Source organism: Pipistrellus hanaki (genome assembly GCF_964339955.1).
Source record: "Pipistrellus hanaki genome assembly, chromosome: 19".
NCBI classification, from domain to species: domain Eukaryota; kingdom Metazoa; phylum Chordata; class Mammalia; order Chiroptera; family Vespertilionidae; genus Pipistrellus; species Pipistrellus hanaki.
In genome coordinates this window covers 5,234,846-5,258,528 of record NC_140521.1, presented here as the reverse complement: position 1 = coordinate 5,258,528, position 23,683 = coordinate 5,234,846, and the positions used below count along the sequence as shown (strand labels likewise).

General features: G+C 54.1%; 1 protein-coding gene across 4 annotated transcripts in view; it reads left to right on the top strand.

Moving 5' to 3' along the window:
• Positions 1 to 23,683, top strand: part of KIAA1671 — a 125,264-nt gene that overhangs the window by 92,729 nt on the left and 8,852 nt on the right. For all 4 annotated transcript variants that reach the window (XM_084868124.1, XM_084868123.1, XM_084868126.1 and 1 more), the window contains 2 exons: positions 19,685 to 19,803; positions 21,885 to 22,140. In XM_084868124.1, the coding sequence (XP_084724250.1) occupies positions 19,685 to 19,803; positions 21,885 to 22,140 (375 nt within the window). The remainder of the gene's footprint in view (positions 1 to 19,684; positions 19,804 to 21,884; positions 22,141 to 23,683) is intronic.

Genomic DNA, 23,683 nt, shown 5'->3' with positions numbered 1-23,683 from the left:
AGAGCTGACCTGAGGAAGCGTCAGTGCCTCCTGCGTGTTTCCTGACAGCCTGGGTGGGGGTCGGGGGCTGGGAGCGGAGAAAACAGCGGGAGTTGTAGAGCCCTGGGTTTGAATCCCGGCGCTGATACTTCCTGTGTCTGGGACCTTGACTGCTTTGAGCTGTTGTGTCCTTGGGTTCAAAGGGGGCTTACGCCGTGAGGACTGGACTCATACTTGAGTGGGCGCCTTGGATACTGGTTTGGTGAGTGGGGTCCCACGTGGAGGGTCTCAGGGGTCTGCGGTGTAGCCACAGCCCCACGTGAGTCCCATTTGAAGACTGTCCTGTGGGCACAACCCTTGGAGAAACACTTCCTGAAAGTAGTGCCCCCAGTCAGCAATCCTTCTGTGTGCCAGGCCCAGGGATCCCTTAGGCAACAAGACTGAGGTGGCCCGAGAGCTCATAGACAATACCAGCTTACAGAGGGCTTGCTGCAAATTTACTTCAACAAACATCGTGTGCTTGAATGAATGAATGAATGAATGAGTGAGTGAAAGATGGCGGCACGAATTGTTAATACACCGTTCCTCTCATCGAGGTGTCTGCACCTTCTTCCAAATTCTTCCCAGCAGTTCTTGCTAGACCACAAAGCAATACCGAGAAGTGTTCGCACGGACACATCCCCGGAGCCCAGCACTGTGCCTGGCACACTCGGGACACTCAGTGGATAGCTGATGAGTGGATGAGTGAGTGAATGAACGAATGCATAGATGAAGGTGTACATGGACCCTGAGCTCCCAGGTGGCCACCAGCCAGATCTGTTAGGTGGGTGGCTGGAACTCGGCGGAGCTGTGGTTTTGCCAGGAGCTTGGTTTGGAGAGCTCTGGCCTGTGATATGGAGCTCTCTGTGCGATGGCAAAGTTTCCCGCGGGGTCACGGCCGTCCTCTCCTCACGAGGATCACAGAAGACGCATGGTCTGTTGTGGTCGAGAATCAAGACCTTGAGCAACAGAAACCCCAGCGTGTTTCCCCTTGTCAGGCCACCGCAGTTTTGTGTGGGTGCCCCTGCTCCGTATCTGTGGGTGTCCCCCATCAGCCATCTTGCTGGACCCCAAGAATCTCATAGCTGTGCTACGCATACAGGCATTCATTGCTGGGGCTGCGCGGGGTTGGCGGTGTCAGCCTTCCTGAGAGCTCGTGTGGAATCCGCTCTGAGCTGATACGAGGTGTGGCCTGAGGGAGGTCCCCTCCTCTGCCCAAGTGTTCAGCTAACTTGCACTGAGGGTCAGCTGCCTGCCAGGCACGGTCTGGGTGCATTCAGTGCTTCACCCTCCTCTCAGCCTGGGGGCTGCTGAGAATCAGAAAAAGTTGGTTTCGTGGCTAAAAGCACAGCTCTGGAGCCAGGTGGCGTCTGTTCCAACCCCAGCTTTGCAATCTCCTAGCTGTGTGATGAAGGCATGTGTGCCTCAGTTTCCCTATCTCTAAAATGGGGATGATTATAGAACTTCACAGGGTTGTCATGAAGGCTATATTATTAGTTGACATGTGGGAAGCACCTGGGGTAGTGCCTGTCTTGGAGTTAGCTCTGAAACATGTTCAGTATGGGTATTAATATTACTATATTCAGTATGTTATAAGAATACTATGAATAAGCACATAAAATATTATGCGTCGATATTTTGGAGGTGTGGTTTACACACAGCCAAGCTTGTATGTATATCTTAAGCATACAGTTTGCTGAGTTTTGACAAGTGCAGACCCATGTAACCCACCTCTTCCTCAGGATCTAAAACATTCTCGTTACCCCAGAAGATTCCTTCGTGCTCCTGCCAGTCAGTCCTCCTCCCCTGGGTCGTCATAAACACTTCCTGAGTGAATGAGACCCATTGTGTCTGCTCCCATCCCTCTGGAGGCCAGTTGTGCTTGTAATCACCATTACATAACTTGATTGGCGGTGATGTCAAAATGTATGAAAGAGGAGTGTGAAAAAAAGAGTGGCCACACCATGAAAACTTAAACTCGTTGAGAAGACTCCATAAAGGCGCATGCCTAAAAAAGGATCGTGTCCTATTGGGGCGCAGGTGACTGGGAAATCACACACCCCGAGGTGGGCTCCCCGCTCCCGGATTCCCCAGGCGTCTGGGCCCCCCCTCAGAGCTCAGGCACTGCCTGGGCCCTCGCTGGCGCCGCAGCACAGGGACCCCATCCTCCGGGCCGGGAGCCCCTCTCTCTGCTGCTCTCCAAGCATGGTCCTCCCGGGGAAGCAGGTCCGCCTGCAGGAAGTAGGAAGTGGAGAAGCTTCACTCTGCTCATGGTTTTCATGGGAGTGAGGTCCCAGAAGGAGAGAGGTGGGCCCAGGGTCCTCAGTCCATCCTACACCCCAAACTAGGGTTGCTCCTTGATCCTTGCAACATATTGGACTCCTTGATTTTGCCTGGAGTTTTCGTGTGTGTGTGTGTGTGTGTGTGTGTTGATTTCAGAGAGGAAGAGAGAGATAAGAACATCAGTGATGAGAAAGAATCATTGATCAGCTGCCTCCTGCACACCCCACCACACTGAGGATTGAGCCCCAACCCAGGACATGCGCCCTGACTAGGGATCGAACCATGACTTCCTGGTTCCTAGGTCAGTGCTCAACCACTGAGCCACACCAGCCGGGCTGGAGTTTTCTAAAACTAACGAAGGAGAAGGGCAGTGGAAAACGGGTGCTGTGAGGCCACCCCCGGCCCTCCCCAGAGGCAAGATGTTCCCACGGAGCAGGTGCCTCGCCAGTGACACGCTGCAACGCAGTGACAGGGGCGGCCCCCATTTTGGACTCCTAGCTCCGAGCCTTTTCCTGGGCTCCCAGTTTGGTGCTGTCCCCCTGGAGAGCACATCTAGGGACCCTACCTTCAACCCAGCCCACGTGACCCCATTTCGGGATCTTGGGTGCACAGGATACCCAGCGAGTACCTGGCACCTTGCACAGGTGGTGCCCGGCTCCGGGGCCTGAGCAGGTGCCGCTGCTTCTCAGGGGACCTGCTGTGCGTGGGGTCTTGGGCTCAGCTCCTCTCCCCCCAGGCCTGGCAGCTTCTGGGCGCCGCTCGTTCCCTCTGGGGAGGTGGGGTGGAGTCACCCTCCTGGCCTCCGGGCCTCGTGGCTGGTCAGGTGAAGGGGCCTGTGCACCCACTCAGGCTGATGTCATCCCGGGAAACCATTTGGCTCTGGGGACCGCCTCGAGCCTGGCTGCCTGCCCGCCCGGCTGTGGCTTTTGTCCTGTTTTGTTTGTTATGTGGGGCGGGCTCAGGGAGGGCCCCGAGGCACACGGAGAAGGTCTTCTCCCTCCGGGAGTGGGTGACCCTGATGCCACCCCTTTCCTCACCCGGGCACCTCACGTGCGGGGCAGACTGGTTTCAGCGTCCGTTCCCACCGCGGCCACCTCCCTGCTGGGTGGCTGGGGTGGGTTATTCTGTCCGTCTGTGCCTCAGGTTCTTCCTCTCCAAAGAGGCGACGGGGCATCGCCTGCTAGGGTTGTTCTAAGGGTCACTGAGGTGATGCTCATAAAGCTGCCGGGTGTCATGGCTGCCCGGGGACACCTGTGGCCACGGTCTCGGTTATGGAGGTGGTGGCAATGGCTGTCTTTTTTTTTTTTTTTTTTGCGTTATTCCCAGAATTGATTTATTATAAGTCAAGCTTAAAAACATACCAAATGGCACACTCGTTCCCTCTTGGGTCCCCACCTGTTTTAAAGGAATGCGATTTAACCAGACACAGCATCTGTGAGCAGGATGGGTCATTCCCGAAAACCCTTGCTCTGGCAAAGCTCTCAGCCTTTCAGTTTGCAAGCCATCGCAAAATGCAGGTGCCCAGGCCCCATCTCTCAGGCGACAGACATTATTGGTCTGGCTGCTGTCTCGGGAGCTGGTTTTCAAAGCTCCCCAGATGTCTCCAGGGTGCCACCAGGCTAAATGCCACGGGGCCGGGCGGCAGAACAGAAAGTAAGAGAGGTGAAAGGTCACCTCTCAGGGCAACTTCCTGCACCTCCCAGGTCCTCGTGTTCCTTGTCTGCAAGATGCTTCCAGGCGCTGCTGGGAGGGACCTGAGGGTTGGGAAGGAGTGATGAGTCAAAGGGTGGACAGGTCACAGATGTGTTCCGTGGACACCAGGGTGGGGTGGGGACCCGAAGACACTGCTCAGCCAGCCAGCCCCACCCCCCACCCCACCGAGGATCCCAATTCCTGGTCTCCCCCTCACTTTGCTGGTCTGGGAGTTTCCCAGATTCCTTTTTGCTATACTTGACACGTGGACAGGTGTCCCGTGAATAAAGAATACCAGAGAAAATACACTGAAAAAAATCACTTGGTTAAGCAGTGTTGTTAATGCGGGACTTTTCAGAGCCTGTTACCATGCAGATCTACATCAGGACCCTCCAGAGATGGTCCTTGATGTCCTGGAGTGCCTGCAGGTCTGAGACCTCAGTCCCAGGAAGTGCTGTGGACTCGCTGGCTGACCTGAGGGGGGGGGGGGGTAGGTGAACAGGAAGTGTCACTGCAGGGAGTGCACCTGCCCCCAGGAATGCCGGACCTGGGGGTGGCGCCCTGCCTCCGAATGAGGGGTTAGTGGCACTCAGCACTCAGGACAGAATTGGTGTCTGCATAGCACACTCCTAACGGGCCCCGTCTTTTCCCCTCTAGAATGATACACCTTGACTTCCAGGAAAAGACTCTCTTCTCCAAAGCTGCCCTATAAAGTCAGCGTTCGTTTATTCTCTCCTCTGTCTTCATTGGGAAGAGGAAGACGGGGGTGTGCGGGCATAGCTGTGTCCATCATGTCACCCGAGCGTGGCTGGGGTGGGCCTCGCAGGGCCCCAAGATTCCATAAGAGGAGCTCTCCTTCCCGTCTAGGCGCCCCCTCCTCCCCCACCCCCTTTGCTTAGAGGAGGGGCTGAGGCTCAGAGATGGAAGAGACTTGGCCAAGGTCATGAGCCCCTCCGAGGCCGTCCTGTCCCAGAATTTTGTGCTGTTGTCCATCTTGGCAGAGGAGCTTGCGGGCTATTTGCACATCCTGAGTCTGGTTGGCCTGCAGTTATTACTGAAATGAGCGGAGGTTTCCGGGAACAGAGCAGATCCATAGAGTTTAATTAATGAATGCCCCGAGGGCTTGGCAGCTGGAGTCCGTGTTTACCTCAGGCTCTCGCCTGGCACGCAGTTCAGGAACTGCGAGGGGCGGTGTCCATCTCCCCTCTTACCCTGCCCTCTGTGTGTGTGTGTGTGTGTGTGTGTGTGTGTGTGTGTGTGTGTGTGAGAGAGAGAGAGAGAGAGAAAGAGAGAACCTGAGATCTCCCTACTCCCCTTACAGCCCTGTGACTGCATATGACTTTCTTAATTGTTTTGAGAAGTGCTAGGGTTTTTGTTTTTCGAATCCTTCATCCATTTGTTGAAATGAAAGCATCCCTCAGAGACCCTGGAAAGAGAAGGAAGTGTCCCTGACCGAGGCAGACCTAAGTGGAGGCGCTGTCGTCAGTGGTTACCCGCACATTAGGCCAGATGGGGGCCCGGGGCCAGCGGTAAAGCCGAGGTAAAACCTCCGTGCTCCGAACCCCGAGATAGGAGGCCGCGGAGCCAAGGCGAGTGCTCTGCAGTGTCGCCAGGCAGGACCTGTAGTGGCCAAAGGCTCAGCGTCAGGCAGCCCCCGTTTAAGCCCCACACCTGTCACTTGCCCACTCTGTGTCCTGGAGCAAACACCTGACGTCCCTGAACCTCGGTGTCTTCTTAGGTGTAGGGTGGGGACACTGGTTGTATATATATATACACAATATATATATATATATATATATATATATATATATATATATGGCAGAGCACACAGCAGGATGTCTCCTGCCAACACTGTCAACGTGAGCAATGACCATAGTCATCATCACACGCATTCCATGTCACAGTGACAGCCCAGTCAGGAGAGGGCCGCCACCTTGCCATTGGGATATGTCTGTCTGTGACCAGCCTCGCCACTCCTTCACACGGACACAGCTTTGGGGGATCCTGGCCTCTGGCTGTCCAGCCGAATGCCTGTCGTATGGATGCCGCCTGGCTTCCCGGAGCAGTGCCGCTCGGCTTTCCTCCACATTCACACTCTGGCAATTTCCTTCCCGAAGTCCCAAGACTGGCAGCCAGACATGGGACTCATGAACACCTCTGAAGCGGGGACACAATAACCACTTCAGATGTCATTAAAGCGGCAGCCACCGAAAGAAGGGGATCCTTGCCCCTCCCGTGGCTGCCTGATGGGTGTGAGCTCCGGAGATGGAGAGCGAGACATCTCCTCCCCGCTGTGCCCTGGGGTCCTCCTCCACCCGCCATGTCCCTGGGGAGAGCTGCCGAGTGCTCCGCCGAGTGCTCCCTGGGTGCCAGGCTGTCCCGAGTGCTTATCACGCCCAGATGGTTTAATCCTTACAAATCCCGTCATCGAGGGAGTGCTGTCATTCCCTGCACGGTTTGGGGAACTGAGGCTCAGGGAGGTGAAATGACCCGCTCAGGTCATGGGCCTGGGAGGATGCAGAACTGGCATTAGACACAGGCCTTTGAACTTGAGAGCCTGTGACCATGACCTTGGTGCCATCCAGGGTATAAGCTGTGCAGCTCACTGGAGCTCTGCATGGGAGAGGGGAGGGAGCTGATCTTCCTTTTGTAGCTACTCTGCGCTTCATGTGCCAGATTGTGATCCCTCTGCATATAACTCCTATTTAGTTCTCTCTTTTTATATATTCCCTTCTCTTTCTCTCCCTCCTCCCCCACCCTCTCTCTCTCTCTCTCTCACACATACACACACACACACACACACACATGCACACACCATTAGCATTATGATTCCTGCTTTTTGCATGAAGAGATAAGCCTCAGAGCCATTAAGGAGCTTTCCCCAATCAACAGCCAGTCAGCAGCAGAATTCGCACCCAGGTCTTGAGGATTCTGAGCCCATAGTGTTTCCACACCGAGCCAGATGGTGGCCTTTCTGGTCCTGTCCTCACAGAGGAGAGGGATGATGAGAATCTGGAGCTTGGCTCATGGAAATGGCTTAAGACCAGGCGCCAGGACACCGGGAACTTAGACCTGGTTCTGGCAGGATCCCTCGGGCCAGAGAAAATCATGCCCCCGCTTTCCCTCCATTATTCCGTTTGTAGCGAGTCCGTCTCCCTGGTTGCTGAGCCCCTTTCACGTGCCAGCATCTCCTGTGCATTCTGATCACAGCAAAAGAAGCCCGGCTGTGTGTCCCGGAGAAGACACAGCTCAGGGCAGACTCGCAGACCTCCCTGGGGTGTGGGGAGGAAGCACATCTGTGTCTCCCAGGCAGAACTTAGGCCAATAATGGGATTTTTACTTATCCAACCAGGACGTTTTCCTAGTAGCAGAATAGACAGGCTCCATCGCTGGGATACATTTCCAAGGCTGTAATGTATTCCATTTATGCAGTTACAGCACATGTTAGGGAATGTGGGGTGACTGGTGGAGAGCAAGCAGAGGCTGGATGCTCTCGTATGAGGCAGAGTGAGAATGACCTCTCAGATACCTCTCAGCCCCGTAACCCCATGATTCTGATCAAAGGTAATCAGCTGGTAAGCCAACAGCAGGGTACTAAGTACATCTCCAGCCACCTGCTAACTCTGAATGACTGACAGCGACTGCCTGCGGCTGGCTGAGCTCCGTTCTGTAATTGATTATTGATGTCTGCCTTGGGCAACCCATGTCGGGTTGTTACTGACTTTCTACATTTTGCTGTTTTTCTAAAGAGTAACGCGCTGTGTTTCCAAGCATCTCTTCTGTGCCTTTCGAGGCACCATTGCATATCTGCCTAATTTTCAGAGCTTCCTGGACATGTGCTGGACGAAGCGAGATAAGTGTGGTTACCAGTTTCCCTAACTCTGTGCAGTGACAGTAGCTGTCAGGTTCCCATCAAGTGATTTTTTTTTTCTTCAAAACAAAATAAAAGTCACTCTTCTCTTCCTGGGAGAGTTTGTCCGCCTGCCAGGACCTGTGAATAGCAGGGGAAGTTTCCAGCACGTAAACAGTTTGTAGTGGGGAGGACGGAGACCCAGACAGAGAGGGTAAGTCACTGATGCCTGAGACCACACAGACGAAAAGCAGAGAAATGGGCCTATTTGCCTCAAAAACTCTTGCTCTTAAATACACCAAGTGAAATGCGTCAGGGTAGGCAAGGCTCTGCTGCAGTAACAAACAACTCCCGAACTTCAGTGGTTGAAACGGGCAAAAAGGGTTCTTTCTTGAGTGCTCCCCCTGTCCACCGACATTAATTATGTCTGTGCTTCCTGTCATTGTCAGTGTGGGGCCCAGATTGATGGAACCGCTTTCCTGGGACATGGCCAAGCATGTTGCTGAGGGAAGGTGAACACAGACTCTTAAAGTTTCTGCCTGGAAACAAATGACATCACTTCCTCTCACATTTCATTGGCTAGGGTGGGTCACATGAACAGACCTGCATTTAAGAGGTTGTGTCTAAACCTTCTGCGGGGAGAGGCTGCAAATATGTAAGCCTCATACACCTATGCCTGCCATAGTCTCAGCATGAACTTGATGGATTCGCCGGTGGAAAGTAGTTTGCGCAGGCCCATTTTTCCCCCTCCCCTCCAGCAGGAGCCACCCTTTGGAGTAGCTGGGTTCATGGTTCTTGGGTTTATCAAGGTGCCCAGGTTGAACCTATGCCCATGACCAAGTACAGCACAATTTCTCATTCTAACATTTCCACTTATTCGTCTGTTGGTTCATCCTCAAGATGGACTGCCAACCTGCATTAGTGAAAAAAACAAAAACAAAAACAAAAACAAAAAAACTTCCAATACCAGAGTTCTTCAAAGGACTTCCGAGTTCCTTAAAGGAGTGTAGGCCTTCCTCTCCCCAGCTCACGGAAGTGCAGCTGAGAGGACCCTGGGGCCCTGGTGGCCCCAGGTGGGCAGCATTTATCAAGCACCCGCGGTGAACCAGATGCACGTGCATCAGAATTCAGATGCTCTTCGGCTACCCGCTGTCTCCGGAGGCTTCCAGGGAGCTCAGGGAGGCGTTTGCTTCAGTGCTTGGGAATTCCGCCCCCGCCTGTTCTCCCTCCGAGGGAGAGGAAAACCCGGGTTCAGTGCTAGACCAGAGAGAAGCCCCAGCCATCTGCCCCGCCCCCCACCCCTCCCCACCAGCCCCTGGCCGAGAAGCAGCGAAGAAACTATTAATAAAGGGTCTAGGCATAGTTTTAAGGGGTCCCCTGAGTGTGTGTGCTCATCTCCTCTTATTTGGAAATGTGGGGATGCTGCTCTGAAAGCAATTACAAGAGAAGCGCTTATTGCCTAGGATGCTCAGAGAGGCAGTTACTGGCACAGAGGAAGAAGGGGGAGCTGAGGCTCACCCGGGAGGTGGGGGAAGGGAAGCTGCGAGCTTGGCAGGCTGTGGCCTCCAGCCCAGTCCCAGGCAGGGCATCTGGTCAGAAGGAGGCCTCCCTGTGACAGGGTAGGCCCCGGAGACGGGAGGAGAGCTGTGCGGTGTGTAGATGAGGTCTGATGGACTTGCCTTGGTTCCCAGTTCTGCCATCTCCTTGCTGTGCAGCCTTGAGTAACTCAGATTGGCTCTCTGGGCCTTCGATTCCTCTTGTCCTAAAAAGAAAAAAAGAAAAAAGAAAAAACAGGACATTAACACTATCCGGTTGTCAGAAGTGCGATAGTGGCTCCTCAGCTTACCTGGGAAAATCAGACAGGAAGCAAATCATCGCACTGGTGCATCGTCCCTCAAGTCTGCTCCCAGCTTCATAAAATACCGAACAGACATCTCGACCAAGGAGCTCAGAGCAGCAGTCACCAACCTTTGGGACCTCACGGACCACCCGTTGGTGACCGCTGGATGAGAGCATAGTCCCGCCATGCCGACGCTGCAGATTTGGTCCCTGGTCAGGGCACATACAAGGAGCAGCCAGTGAACACATACATACATGGAACAGCTGACCAGTGGTCCCCTCTCTCGGTCTCTCCCTCCTCTGTCTCTCTCCTCTTGCTAGCTTTCTCTCAAAATCAATAAAGAAAGTAAAATAGAATACTGATCAGAAGTCCGATAGGGAGTACATTTAACTCACCCATATTGTAATATAATTCTCTTTGATGGTGGTATAGTGGGTGATTTATTTTCTTATAACATTTTATTGTTAACAGATATCTTGTGTCTAGATCTATATTTATCTTTTACAGGGAAATTGAGTAACTTCTAGAATCAGAAAAAAAAAAATTCTGACTGCCAGGGCTTTGAAAAAAACATAAACAATTTTTATGTATATCCCCTTTTTACACCCTCATTACAGCCGATCGGGGGACTGTGCATCTCCCATTTATTCTACTCAAAAAGGTGGCCTGTCCAAGTGGGTTTTCATTGTTCAGCTTCCTGAAAGCTGAGTTCCCATGGTTTTGATTTACACCATGAGCTCGTGGTGTGCCTGGCATCTTGCAAAGTCCAGAGTTCAGTAGATCTGAACTTGAATTTGAACCCTGGCTCCGCTCTGTACTAGCTCTGTGACCTCGGGCAAGCCACCTCCTCTCTCTCCAGCCTCAGCCCCCCTGGCTTTGAGGGGGATAAACCGTAGCCTTGCTTCCTAGGGACGGACGGCAGGAAAAGCAATGGGGCGAATCACACGGAGGCACCTCACAACCGGTAAAACACCGCAAACACGGCCATTTGTTCAACATGGAAAATCAACGAGCCGCACATTCTTCATCGGGCATTTCGGTGGGCGGACCTCGCACATCTGCAGCACCTCCCCTAGTTCCAGTCCCAAGGGGCGGGGCGTAGGGGGTGGGATGTGCTCTGTAGCTGCTGCCTCTGGTTGCCTAGCAACTGGAAACCCATCGAGGTAGATATTCTAATCTGTCAGCATGGCTCACCCGCCGAGATGGAGCTGATATCCAGTTACCTGAGGAGGAGAAGAAAGAAAGCGGTGTGCACCGCCCTGTCCACGAGCTGCAGAATCCGATCCCTTCCCAGGGCCTTCTCACGCCAGAGCTAGGATTCTGGAGGCCCCCGAAGAGTCGTGAAACTGGTTCTTTCAGCGCCGGGAGCGCGTGATCCCCATGGATTTTGGGCTCCAGCTGCCGCCTTGGCCCGTGGGTCTGGCTCTGAAATGGTGTTTTGGGTTGAGGCGAGCGGGATACTGTTGCTGTCGATCCACCCGGGCTCCTTTTAAAGCAGGCGGGTGGAACCCAAGGCGCTCTCAGGCCTCGCCTAGGAGTTGGACAGGCCTGCCCTGCAGGAGCCCAGCGGGCCACTCTCACTCAGACTTGGGGAGCCAAGGCCAGTCATTGCGGTGAGCATCCTCACAGTTCCTGTAAGTTCCGCCCGATCCTGGAAGTGGGGATTGATGGCGCTGCGGTGACCTGCACCAAGAATTTGGAAAACACCTCCTTTCTGAAAGCTCCTGGTATCCCGCTGCCTCTCCAGCTCTGTGTCTCCGGCTGGTTTCAGAGCCACAGAGCGGCGAGTCTGACTTCCGAGCCTCATGACGATGACGGCGTTCCTTGAGCACCTGCCGTGTGTCAGGCACCACGCTCAGCACTTGACGTAGATCGTCAGCCGTGCAATGCTGGCGTCAGCTCTGAATGTTGACGTGGTCCTCTGCTCTCACGGAGACTCAGAGAGGTAGAGTGACTTACCCAAGGCCACACAGCTTCTGTGTGACAGGGAGCCAAGATGGGAGCCAGGGTGTGTTTGACCCCAAGGCTCCTGCCGACCCGGCATCTCTTTTTCTTCGGTCCCTGTGGCCTGCATGGTCTGCAGCTGGCATTCCAGACCCCATGGGGGAGGCGCCAAACCCTCCCTGAGGAATTCCCTGGAGGTGCAGACAGGCATCTGGAGGGATGCAAGTGCTTGCCTGGATGGGTATCCTTTTCCTCCTTTAAAAAAAACTACAAAACCCAGAAACGCTCACTGTAGAGAAGAGAGATCATAGACGAGAGGAATTTTTAAAAATTTCCTCATTGTCTCACTCCCCAGAAATAGTCCTTGTAACACATCTATATCTCTTAAGATGTTTGCATATATATGCAAAATATATATACACTAGAGGCCCCGGGCATGAAATTCCTGCACGGGGGGGGGGGGGGGGGGTGCCCTCAGCTCAGCCTGTACCCTCTCCAAACCGGGACCTCTCAGGGGATGTCCGACTGCCGGTTTAGGCCCGATCCCTTAGACATCCCTCTCGCAATCCAGGGTCACTGGCTGCTAACCGCTCACCTGCCTGCCTGCCTGCCTGATCACCCCTAACCACTCTGCCTGCTGGCATGCTTGCCTCCAACTTCCTCCACTTGCTGGTCACTCCTAACTGCCCCCCATGCAGGTCTGATTGCCCTCAAACTGCCTTCCCTCCTGGCCTGGTCACCCCCAATTGCCCCCATGCCAACCTGGTCACTCCTCATGCCAGCGTGGTCGCCCCACACAGCCTGCTGTTCAATCATTTGGTCTTTCTTCACTAACCCCCATGCTGGTCTGATTGTAGGCAGCCATCTTGTGAGAGCAAGATGGTCAATTTGCATAGTACCTCTTTATTATATAGGATATATGAATATATGATGAATATATATACAGATATTAAATACACATTTTGCATATATATGCAAATAGATCAATAAAATAGAATTTTGAACTCTTTTGTACCCAATTTTCTGTCATCTTTCTCTACTACGACTAACTTCCCATGTCAGTGAAATGGACCTGCGTTCTTATTTTCAATGGCAACAGCATCTTCCATTTTTCAGATTATGCTGATGACTTTATATGGTCAGGCCCCAATGGGTTTTGGACACTCAGGTTGTTTCCAGTCAAATTTTTGTCTTATAAATAACAGTAAAAAATCGCTGGACATTCATTGTCACCCACCTGCATAACCGGAATAACTTCTAGAAGTAGAGGAAGAGTAAGTAACTGGAACAGAAGCAAACGGCCTGTGCAATTTTAAGGCGATGCTTGTTGCTAAGGGAGTTCAAGTTCGTCGCCAGAGTCCTTGGCGTTGCCTTGGAGGCCGTGCGTGTGGCGCTCAAACCCCTCCCTCGCTGTCAGCCAGCCCTCTGCGTGAGCACACATGCACACACACGTGCGCGCGCGCGCACACACACACACACACAAACGCGGCAAGTTGCATAATTCCCCTGGGCGTCTGTTTTCTCCTGTATAAAACGGAACACCGTGTGGCAATCCCTGCTCCACCATTCCAGAATCCGCAAAGCTCTCGTTTGAGGCAGAACTGCCCCAGACCAATTGTGCTGATGTGGAGTAATGAATAGTATTCATGTATCCCACGCGATGTGACTATTCCTACATGTTGCTAGAGAAATATTAACACACTTGCCTGAGGGATGTGGCCCTGCACCACTATTTATCCGCTTTGGAGGAGGGAGGGTCATTATTATTCCTTAAAGAGCCTTTTCCCACATTTTTTCTTAATTGCCTTCCCATGAAATGTTGTGTCGTGGTGACATTGTATATCGGCGTATGTCCTGTATGCAGTAAGAAATAAGGTTGTTTGCACCCCGGCCGGTGGTTCGGTTAATGGGAGCATCGTCCCTTACGCCGAAAGGTTGTGGGTTCAGTACCCAGGTTTCAGGTTGCACCCCCAGTTGGGCAACATGTGGAGGCAACTGATCAGTGTTTCTCTTTCACATTAATGTTGTTTTCTCTTTCCCTCCTTCCCTCCTCTCTCTCTCTCAAACCAATAAAAACGTATCCTCAGGGGAGGGTTAAAAATAATAATAATAAATAATATTTCCACCTCCTTCCCAAGAGCCAGTTTTCCCTCTCCTGGGGAGGGGGCATATCACTCCTGTGGAGGACGCATGACCTAGACAAAACGGTGGGCAAACTGCGGCTCGCGAGCCACGTGCGGCTCTCTGGCCCCTTGAGGGTGGCTCTTCCACAAAACATCACGGCCTGGGCGAGTCTGTGTTGAAGAAGCGGCGTTAGAAGAAGTTTAAGTCTAAAAAATGTGGCTCTCCAAAGAAATGTCAATCGTCGTACTGTTGATACTTGACTCTGTGGACTGATGAGTTTGCCCACCACTGACCTAGACCAGTGGTTCTGAAGCATGGGTGACTGCCCCTCAGGGGACAATTGGCTGTGTTAGAGGCATTTTTGGTTGTTGGAACTAGGGGGTGGGGGTGGCAGTTGCTACTGGCATTGGTTGGTACGGACAGGATGCTGCTGAACATCCTACAGTGCGCAGAGCAGCCCCACTATGTGCTCTAGTGCTGAGGTTGGGAGCCTGCTCTAAAACCCCCCCTCCCCCTACTGTGTGCCCACCTGCTGTCTTTCTAAAACCTGTCCGGTCCCAAGTTTGAAATGCACTTTGCCCCTGGCCTTGGGATTGGGCCAGTGGAGCGGACACTGGAACCCACTTCATAGGTGGGTGGGAGGACCCTTTGGGGGCTGACGCAGGAAAGCATGCTGCTGGGTACCTGGCCTTGGTGCGTGCTCACCCAAGGCAAACCAAGATGCCCAAGTGCCAGGTTGCTGGCATCCCCGGTGCCTGGATGTTGCCCCCAAATTGAGAAAAGGGCCCTCCTGCTGCCGGACAGCTGGCCGCACATTATGCAGCCTTGGGAGCCTGTCACAGCCGCGAGGTCTGACTTCCAGGTCCCACCAAGTGAGCGCTGGCCCCGAGGGAGCCCGGCCCTGCACCTGCCTGCAGCCTGCGTGGGCCCGTCTCCCCCGTCACGCTGTGGTTTTGTGTGCGGGCTTTGCCAGGGCCCGGCGTCTGCCCGAACAGGTCCCCGGCTCTGCCCCGCGCCAGTCTGCAGCCAGCTGATAAGCTGTCTCCACGGTGCCCGGCCCCGGCCCCGGGCCTGGCGCTGGGCTTCGGCTTCCAGAGCGCTCTCCCCGGCTTGTGGCCCAGGGGGCAGGCGGGGACCCTGTGGGACGAGGCCCTGCCCCCACCTGGGCGCTGTGAAGTCTTAGCCAAGCAGATAGCACCCAGGCGGGCGTTTTCCGGGGCCTCCGGCCTGCCTACCGAGGGCTGGGCTGTGAGTTACATCAGGCGGCGCCCGGGGCCCTGGGCAGGGTCTCTGAACAAAGCCCCAATCTGGGCTGGGCACCAGAACGAAAGGGAGCCCTTGGCTCCATCCCAGGCGATGGAATGTCAGCCCAACTGGTTTGGCTCCTTCGCGGGAGCTGGTGTTCCTTCACAGTGGGCCACAGTGCCCGCCCGTTGAGGGGAGTGGGTGTCCACGCTCAGCCCCTGCCTCTGCCCAGCCCCCGCGATGGGGACGAGGGGCCTCATTCACACCTGGTGCTCTGAGCTCTGCTCTCCTCGCCCGGCCCGGACAGCCTGGAGACACCAGCCCCTTGTCTGTGAGGCGGGTCTGGTCTCCCCTGCAGGGCTGCTTCACAGGGAGAAGGGGGGTTAGGGGGGATGGGGTGGGATGGGGTTGTCCAGTCCACAACATAGCGATAAAGACAGCGTCTCCCTCCCCCGCCTCACCTTCTCCCAGCCTGACCCCTCACCCGCACTGCCTTCTCCGCCTCCCACACCTGTCCCTATCTGACCCACTTATCAGGGCCTGGCCATGTCACATGCCCTCCACGAAGCCACCTGTCACCTGCCCCTCGTCACCCTGGGGTACCCAGGAGTACCTTGGGGGCCTGGGATTGGAAACTATTCATCTCGGGGCCCAGGGGAGTTTAAGGCAGAATTTTAGTGAACTGTCTACGGTGGCCTTGACATCTTTCCATGGCAGCGCCTAACCTTCTCCCTCATTGTTTTTACTGGCAGCGCCCTATTCCCTACAAGGATAAACCAGGGTTCGTTTATACCTTAGACACCCAAAGCGGTGCTGTTTGTTTGTATGTATGTATATGTCTATGTGTATTTGTGTGTGTATTATGCATATGTGTAATTACATTTGGGTATATGTTTGTGTATACACTGGGTGGCCAGATTATTGTGATCTCTGAATGCATTACAATCTGGCCACTCAGTGTATTTCCTATATAATAAAAGGCTAATATGCCAAAACCGGTTTGGCTCAGTGGATAGAGAGCATCGGCCTGTGGACTGAGGGGGTCCCAGGTTCGATTCTGGTGAAGGGCATGGACCTTGGTTGCGGGCACATCCCCAGTGGGGGGTGTGCAAGAGGCAGCTGATCGATGTTTCTCTCTCATCAATGTTTCTAATCTTCCATCCTTCTCTCTTCCTCTCTGTAAAAAAATCAATAAAATATTTAAAAAATAAAAAAATAAGAGGTTAATATGCAAATTGTCCCTTCCACCAGTAATTTGATAAGCAGGCAGGCCAGCCAACTGCCCATGTCCCTTCCCCCTGGCCAGGCTGGCCGGGCCCAACCCATGCACGAATTCATGCACCAGGCCTCTAATGTAAATAATCTGGCCACTCAGTGTATATTTGCATGTGTGTATATTTGTGAGTGTTGTGTATGCATTTGTGTATATGTATTTGTGTGTATGTTTACATGTGCGTACATTTGTGTATGTTGTGTATATGTGTGTATTTGAGTACGTGTATTTGTGTATATATCTGTACTTGTGTGTATTTGTGTGAGCATCTGCGTTTAAGTGCGTTTCTCTGCTGGAGGAGTCTCCAGCAGGGGCTTGGGGAGCAGAGTTATGACACTGGGATGTGCTTCCGCCACTGGTCACGGGGCGGGAGACACGGCAGGAGTGGAGTCCTCAGGCAGAGAGGGACACACCACTCCCTGCCTTCCACCAGGGTCACACTTACATGTCCGAGGCTGCAGTTCTGTCTCCTGACAAGCTGAGCCCTGGCCTGAAATAAACATGAGAGATGTTTTGACGTGTGATGATAAAAAAAAAAAGAATCCACATTTGGCGGAGACTGTTTTAAGAATCCAGGAGGATGCAAGTCTGGCGGGGTTGGAGCCGATTCCGAGAAAAGGAGAAGCTGGGAAACAAAAGAATCATGTATTTATGTAGAATGGTACTTCTTAACATTTTCTAAGAGACCTTGTTCAGCCGTGGTTGGAGGCAGTCAGGAGAGGCTTCCTGGAGGAGGCGGTGCCTGAGCTGTGTTTTAGGGGCACATCCCAAGCAGACCTGGGGCCAGCATTGGCCAGTGGCTGGCAGGCTGTACCCAGAAGTCTCCCGGAGGGGCGTTCCCTGGGTGAAATTGCTAACAGGCGTTGTTAGAGTGGGAGGGGGTAGGTAACAGGCCATAGACTCAGAGTCCAACGCCTGGGTTTGAATCAGGCTCCTTCACTCACTCATGAGGCCCTTGGCAAGTCTCCTCACCTCTCTGTGCCTCAGCCTTCTTATCTGGAAAGTGGGGGTAATAACAGCAGTTACTTAAGGTTGTTGGAAATACTAAATACGGCAACTTGGCACACAGTCAAAGCCATGTAAGTGTCTGTTGTTACTACTCAATTTCCCAGAGCCTCAGCTACCTCATCTGTGAAATGGGGACATTAATTGTAACCACTATGGAATTAAACTAGATGGTCCATGTAAGGAATTTGATGCAGTGCCAGGCTCCTTAAACGTTCTTGGTTATTGCTGTTCTTGCACCTCCTCTCTCACCTCTGACCCCCGATGGGCTGCTGGAGCCTGGGGGCCTCTGTGTCAAGGCTGCCGAGAGCCTGGGCCCCCAGCCCACCTGTCATGTCCGTTTATAGCCTCTGAGACCTTCGGGGCAGCCAGGCAGCCCTGGCCCCAGAGCCTCGTCGGGCACTCCCGACCGAAACCAGACACGCCTCCCGAGGACCAGCTGCAGACGTGTATCCCTGTCACTTGGGGCGAACACTTGTCCATGGATCTTAGGCCTGGCCAGGCACCCGATCCCCTCCCTTCCAGCCCGAGCTAGGAGAATGCAGCGGCTTTGGGGGCTCAGGCAAACTGGGTTCAAATCCCAGCTCCCCCACTTTCTAACTGTGACCTTGGGCATGCCCGTTGGCCTCTCAGGGCCTCAGTCTCCTCTCCTGTGAGATGGGTCCATGACAGTTCCTGTTGAGAACAGTGGAAGGCAAAGTGGATTGCACACCATCAGCGTCCTGTGTTAGCCTTCGACACTGTCGTTACCATTGCCCCCAGTCCTTGTGCGGGTCTGACTCGGACCCAGGACAGGAAGGCACTGGGACAGAGCGAGGTCCCCATGGCAACCTGGGCCCCATGACCCCAGAGCTCCCTGTGCAGCTGGGGTGTAGAGTTGCAGAGGGACGGGACACACATCTTAAATTTCTCAGAATCGCTCTGTCATCTGTGGGCCACCAAGCGCCGCCCTGACTCAGGGTTCTTTCTTAGGCGGATGTGTCAGACACCCCAAAATACACGTAGGCATAATATCTTCTACTCTCCCTGCCCTATTGCTAGCTCCCTTCCCTTTTCTGGATAAGAAGCTCACTCCTACTCATTGGGGAAAAAAATTATTTTCAGGAACTCGTTCTTCCAACAGACATTTATTCAACAATTACTCCAGGCTCAGTTCTGAGTGCTGGGACACAGGCTGAAGGCTGTAGATCAGGGGCCCCAGCCAGCCAGACACCTCTTTGTCAATAAAGCTTTATTGGAACACAGCCACGCGCACTCCCATACTGCTTGCACTGCTTTCTTGGTAGCAGTGGCGGAGTGGAGTAGCCGGGGCAGAGACGGGGTGGCCCATAAAGCCCCAGATATTTGCTGCCTGTCCCTTCCCAGAGAAAGCTGCTGGGCTCTGACACAGAGGAGCAAGGAAAGATGGCGGGGTCGTTCTAACTCCCAGCCTGGTGAGCATCTTGTCCACAGCATCCCTCAACCGTCATGGCGTACACAGTGTCCCCAAAAGTTGACAGCAAGAGAATGGCTAGGAGGTGGGCACTTCCTGGGCCAGGTGCTGTGCCAGGAGCTGGCGTTGAGTCTGTGCCTTTGGGGTGACCTTACTGAAGCCCTATACCATTCCTGGGCATCATCAGAGAGGGGGGTGGAGAACAAGGATGATAGAGTGCCTGACCTTGAAGGGTGCGTCAGCAGTTACAGAATCGCAGCATCTGTGTTGTGATCCTACCCTCAGCCTGAGTGCCTGGCACATAGTAGGTGCTCAGTAAATATCTGTTAATAACTTCTGTGTCAAACTTGCCTGCCCAGAGGCGAGTCCGGGTTAGGCAGGAAGAGTTCAGGAGGAGGAGGAGAGAGCCCTGTGGGTTGCCATGACTCTGGGTAGGAAGGATGGATAGGAAGAGGGAACAGCACAAGCGAAGCCAGAGGCCAGGAACGGGTGGGGTTTGGGTGGGACATGGCGAGTAGGTCAGGAGAGTGGGCGGAGGGCTTGTTTGGGGTAGGGGTGGGAGTTGGGACTGGATAGGAAATCTGGGACTCAGTTTTACAAGGGGCGTTGGATTTCAGGAGGAGGACAGTAGGGAGCCATGGGAGGTTCTTGAGCAAGAGATGAATGCTCTGCATATTGCAGATTATGCCTCTTGACCTTAAGTAGAACGTAGAAGTGGTCTTTCTGGAGTTGGGGGAAGGTTGCTGAGGAGGGCGGCCCCTTCGGCCCCTTTTGCCCAGTTTTAGCACCGACAGTCCTGGATCCTATGATGTCTTAGGCAGACTTGGACGTTTGGTCACACACGCCCGCTAAGACGTCTGGACCCGCCCTGAGGGCAGCGGCGGGTTAAGCCCGGTGATACGTTAGGATTCGCGCCCGCTGGGACCAGGTTCTGAGCATTTTCCCGACAGTAACCCCCGGTCTGGCCTTCCCTCGCAGGATCAGCTGAAACAGTGCTTCTCCCGGCGGCCCCCCGAGGCCAAGGACACCGACACGCTTGTGCAGGAAGCGGACAGCCAGTATGGGACGTGGAGGGACCAGCCCCAGAGCGGGGAGAGGTAGGTGGGCGCGCGAGGCCCCTGGCCACGGGGCAGGGCGGCTGGGCGGGGATCTGGGCGAGCTACTGCAGCGTGTTTTGTCTGTAATTGTAAGAGTAAACCATTCTTGTTTTAAAAAAAAGAAACTTAGAAAGTATTAAAAAAAATAATAATAAATGGCCGAGACCGGTTTGGCTCAGTGGATAGAGCATCGGCTTGGGGACTGAGGGGTCCCGGGTTCGATTCTGGTCAAGGGCATGTACCTTGGTTGTGGGCATATCCCCAGTAGGGGGTGTGCAAGAGGCAGCTGATCGATGACTCTCTCTCATCAATGTTTCTAGCTCTCTGTCTCTCTCCCTTCCTCTCTGTACAAAATCAATAAAAAAATAAAAAATAAATTAAAAAAAATAATAAATGATATGTGAAATATCCAGAATAGACAAATCCATGGAGACGGAAAGCAGATGAGCGGTCGTGGGAGGAGGCGGGGTGGGGGTGGTCAGGAAGAGAGATTGGGAATGACTGCTGAGCAGGTACCAGTCTCCTTACGGGGTGATACGATGTTCTAGAAGGAATGGTAGTGATGGTCACACAGCGTTGTAAAGGTACTGTATCTCACTAGTGCTAAATTCTGTGTTATGCATATTTGCCACAAATTAAAAAACAGTATAAAGAACATGAAAATACCAGTAACCTCAGCACACAGCTTAATAACCTTCAGTAATGTTTTTGTCTTTCTATAATTTTTCAATATATCGGTGTGTTTACAAATGTCAGGACATATAGATATTGCTCTATACGCTGCCTGCGTTTAATATAGCCACTGTCGGTGGCCTGTGGGTCCTCAGTTGGCAGCCTGGCAGAAGCCCGGAGGTTATCCAGGGTAGCCCGGAGTCAGGGGGCAGGCAGGTCTGAATCCCAGCTCCACCCCCGCCAGCTGGCTGAGGGATGGCCTGGTCTCTCTCTGGGTCTCCAGTGCCCCTCTTACTGGGACCTGGGATCTCCCCGGGAGGCGGGTGCCTCATCCGGTCTCCTAGAGGCACCGCAGCGCCCCCTCCTGGACGGTCCCAGGAGCCACTGTGCTCCCAGCCCTAGCTAGCAGTGCCATCTGCTGCCACCTTCATGGTATTTCTCCTTATTTTTTTGTGGATTTGGTTCAACCCAACCCCCATACCCCTAAATCCTGCCTATTTCAAGTAATAAAACCACCCCAGAGCTGACAGAAAGCATCTCTGCGCTCCCAGTGCCCCTGGCCCGAAGGGTCTGCTAAGGGGGCAGCTGTGGGGACGCGGGGGGTGGGGGGGTGTCTTTCAGGAGAGACCCTCCTGTTAGGGAGGTGGTGCCGGGCGTGTCCACACACCCTTCCCCAGGCAGCTGTCTCTTTGTGGGCAGGGAGAGCCTTTGTAATGTAAGGACTTGATTTATTTATAAATCTCCTATTGTATGTGATGCCCGTTATCCAAGTGATACCTGAGTATATGGCCGTGGGAAGAAATTCCGGAAGTAGAAGGGGGTCAGGATGTGGATTTTAGAGTCAGGTCTGCCCCCTTTGGGCCAGCTGCCTGTGTCTCTGGTTCCTCGTGTTCTGTGAGGCTAACACTTCATCCGGGAGGTTAGCGCTCCCGTTCCACAGCTGGCCAGGGGTTCCGGAGGCACGATCAGCACCTGGCTGTGTGCCGAGGGGGGTCTCCTGGGATGTCTGTCTCCTGCTTCCTGGGGTACAGAGCACACCCCACACCCCGCTTTCTGCGCCTTCTCTTTTTTAAAATATATTTTATTGATTTTTTTTTTTTTTTTTTTTTTTTACAGAGAAGAGAGAGGGATAGAGTTAGAAACATCAATGAGAGAGAATCATCGACCAGCTGCCTCTTGCACACCCCCTACTGGGGATGTGCCCGCAACCAAGGTACATGCCCTTGACCGGGATCGAACCTGGGACCCTTGGGTCCGCAGGCCGACGCTCTATCCACTGAGCCAAACCGGTTTCGGCTTTCTGCGCCTTCTTTACCCTGTTACTCAGCCCTCGGAAACAGCCTGCATGACCATGTCTCCTTCCTCCCTCCCTCCCTCCCTCCCTCCCTCCCTCCCTCCCTCCCGCACAGCGTGGGCCCTGAGTCTCCGTCCCCAGACAGCAGTGCGGCGTCGGCGTGGAAGCAGCCCTCCAGCAGCCGCCTGTCCTCCCTGTCCTCCCCGACGGAGGCCACCTCGGCCGGGGACCAGCAGGACGGCCCCAGGGACCAGCGGAGCGCCAGCGTGGACCGCTCCAGCACTGACCTGGAGTCCACGGAGGGGGCGGAGGGGCCGCCCCCGCCAGACGCCTGCTCCCCGAAGAACGTAGATGACTTCTCCTTCATCAATGTAAGCCGGCTCTCGGGAGCGTGTGTCGGAAGCACTCATTTCTTAAAGGGACATACTAGCATCTCCTGGCGGGTTGCCCCTCTCCAGGGTAGAATGTGTGTGCCAGGCACCGGTCTGGCGGTGCAGAGGGCACTGTCTGAGACGGGCCTGACGTACACCAGCTGTGTGTCTTGGGGCAAACGCTTTCCCGTCCCCGAGCCTCGGCTTCCTTATGCACTGTAACCAGCAGAAAGGGCTCCACAGCCTCCAGTGCAGTCACATGTGCTCACATGGAAGCTGATCCCAGCCTGAGGTCAGGCCTGTTAGTGAGCAGGAAGTCTGACCTCACCCTGCCCGGTGCTCTCAGTGGGATGTGTCCCTAAGCCCGGGGCGTACGGGTCTCTCTGTAAACGGAGAGCATGGTTCTGAGAAGGGGAGACCGCCCCAGGTGTGGGTCCCCAGAGCCAGCCCTTACAACTCAGCTTTCTTAGGTGCCAAGCAGAGGCAATGCCAGCTGCCAGGTCCAACTGCTCTTGCCCCAGCCCCTTCCAGACTGCCGCCCGTCCTCCTCCTCCCCCAACCGAGAACCCCCACCCCTGCAGCGGGCAGGCAGACTTTCCTTGTCAACCCTTGAGGCTTGAAGATCTCATTATTCTGCTTCCCTGACAGTAGAGCTGCCCTCCCACCCTCCTGAAGATGCAACATCACAATGACGCAGAATCGGAAGGGACCCGCTCTCCTGGCAGTGAAGCCTCATGCCCACACTCTTAGGGTCGGCTGCCCAGATCCCTCCTGAGAAGGAACCCCACTGCTCTGGGAGGGGGACTCCCTCTAGCAGGGGTCTTCAAACTACGGCCCGCGGGCCACATGCAGCCCGCAGAGGAGTCTGATCCTGCCCGCCAGGTTTTTTGGGCAGTGAGCGCAGCCGAGGTGTTACAGTAGGAATTAGTAGTTCATATAGTCTGGCCCTCCAGCTCTGAGGGACCGTGATCTGGCCCCCACTTTAAAAAGTTTGAGGACCCCTGCCCTAGGGCCTCAAAGGGGATTCCCCTCCCTAAGTGGAGTCAGCTGGCACCTCTGGGTAAGACCAGAGATGGGGAAAGACACAATTTCTGTCTCCCCTGGGGCACCCCACTACATAAACATGGACATGGTATGGAGTATAGGGATTTAATTAGGTGATGTCTTCAGTTATTCACTCAACAAACATGTGTGGAGCTCCTGCTACGTACTGAGCACTGCTCTAGCTTATATGCTCGTACAATGTCATCAGGAGGGAAAAGGCATTTTCATTGTGTGCCCACCATGTGCCCAGCACAGCGCCAGGGCACTCAAGCTTCATTTGATGCTTGTGATCAACCTCCGCGGTTTGTTTCATGGAGAAATTTCGGCTTCGGGTGACAGGTTAGTATTAAAATGCAGAAATGCTGGCCCACCATGTGCCACCTAAGCAGGGTCTCGTGCATCAGCGAAGCTTCACACGCTTCTCTTGGCGCTCCGCTGGTCCCGGGGCAGCCGGTGAATGGCTCCCTTGTTTTTCCTCTCTCCCTCCCTGCCGCGCCCA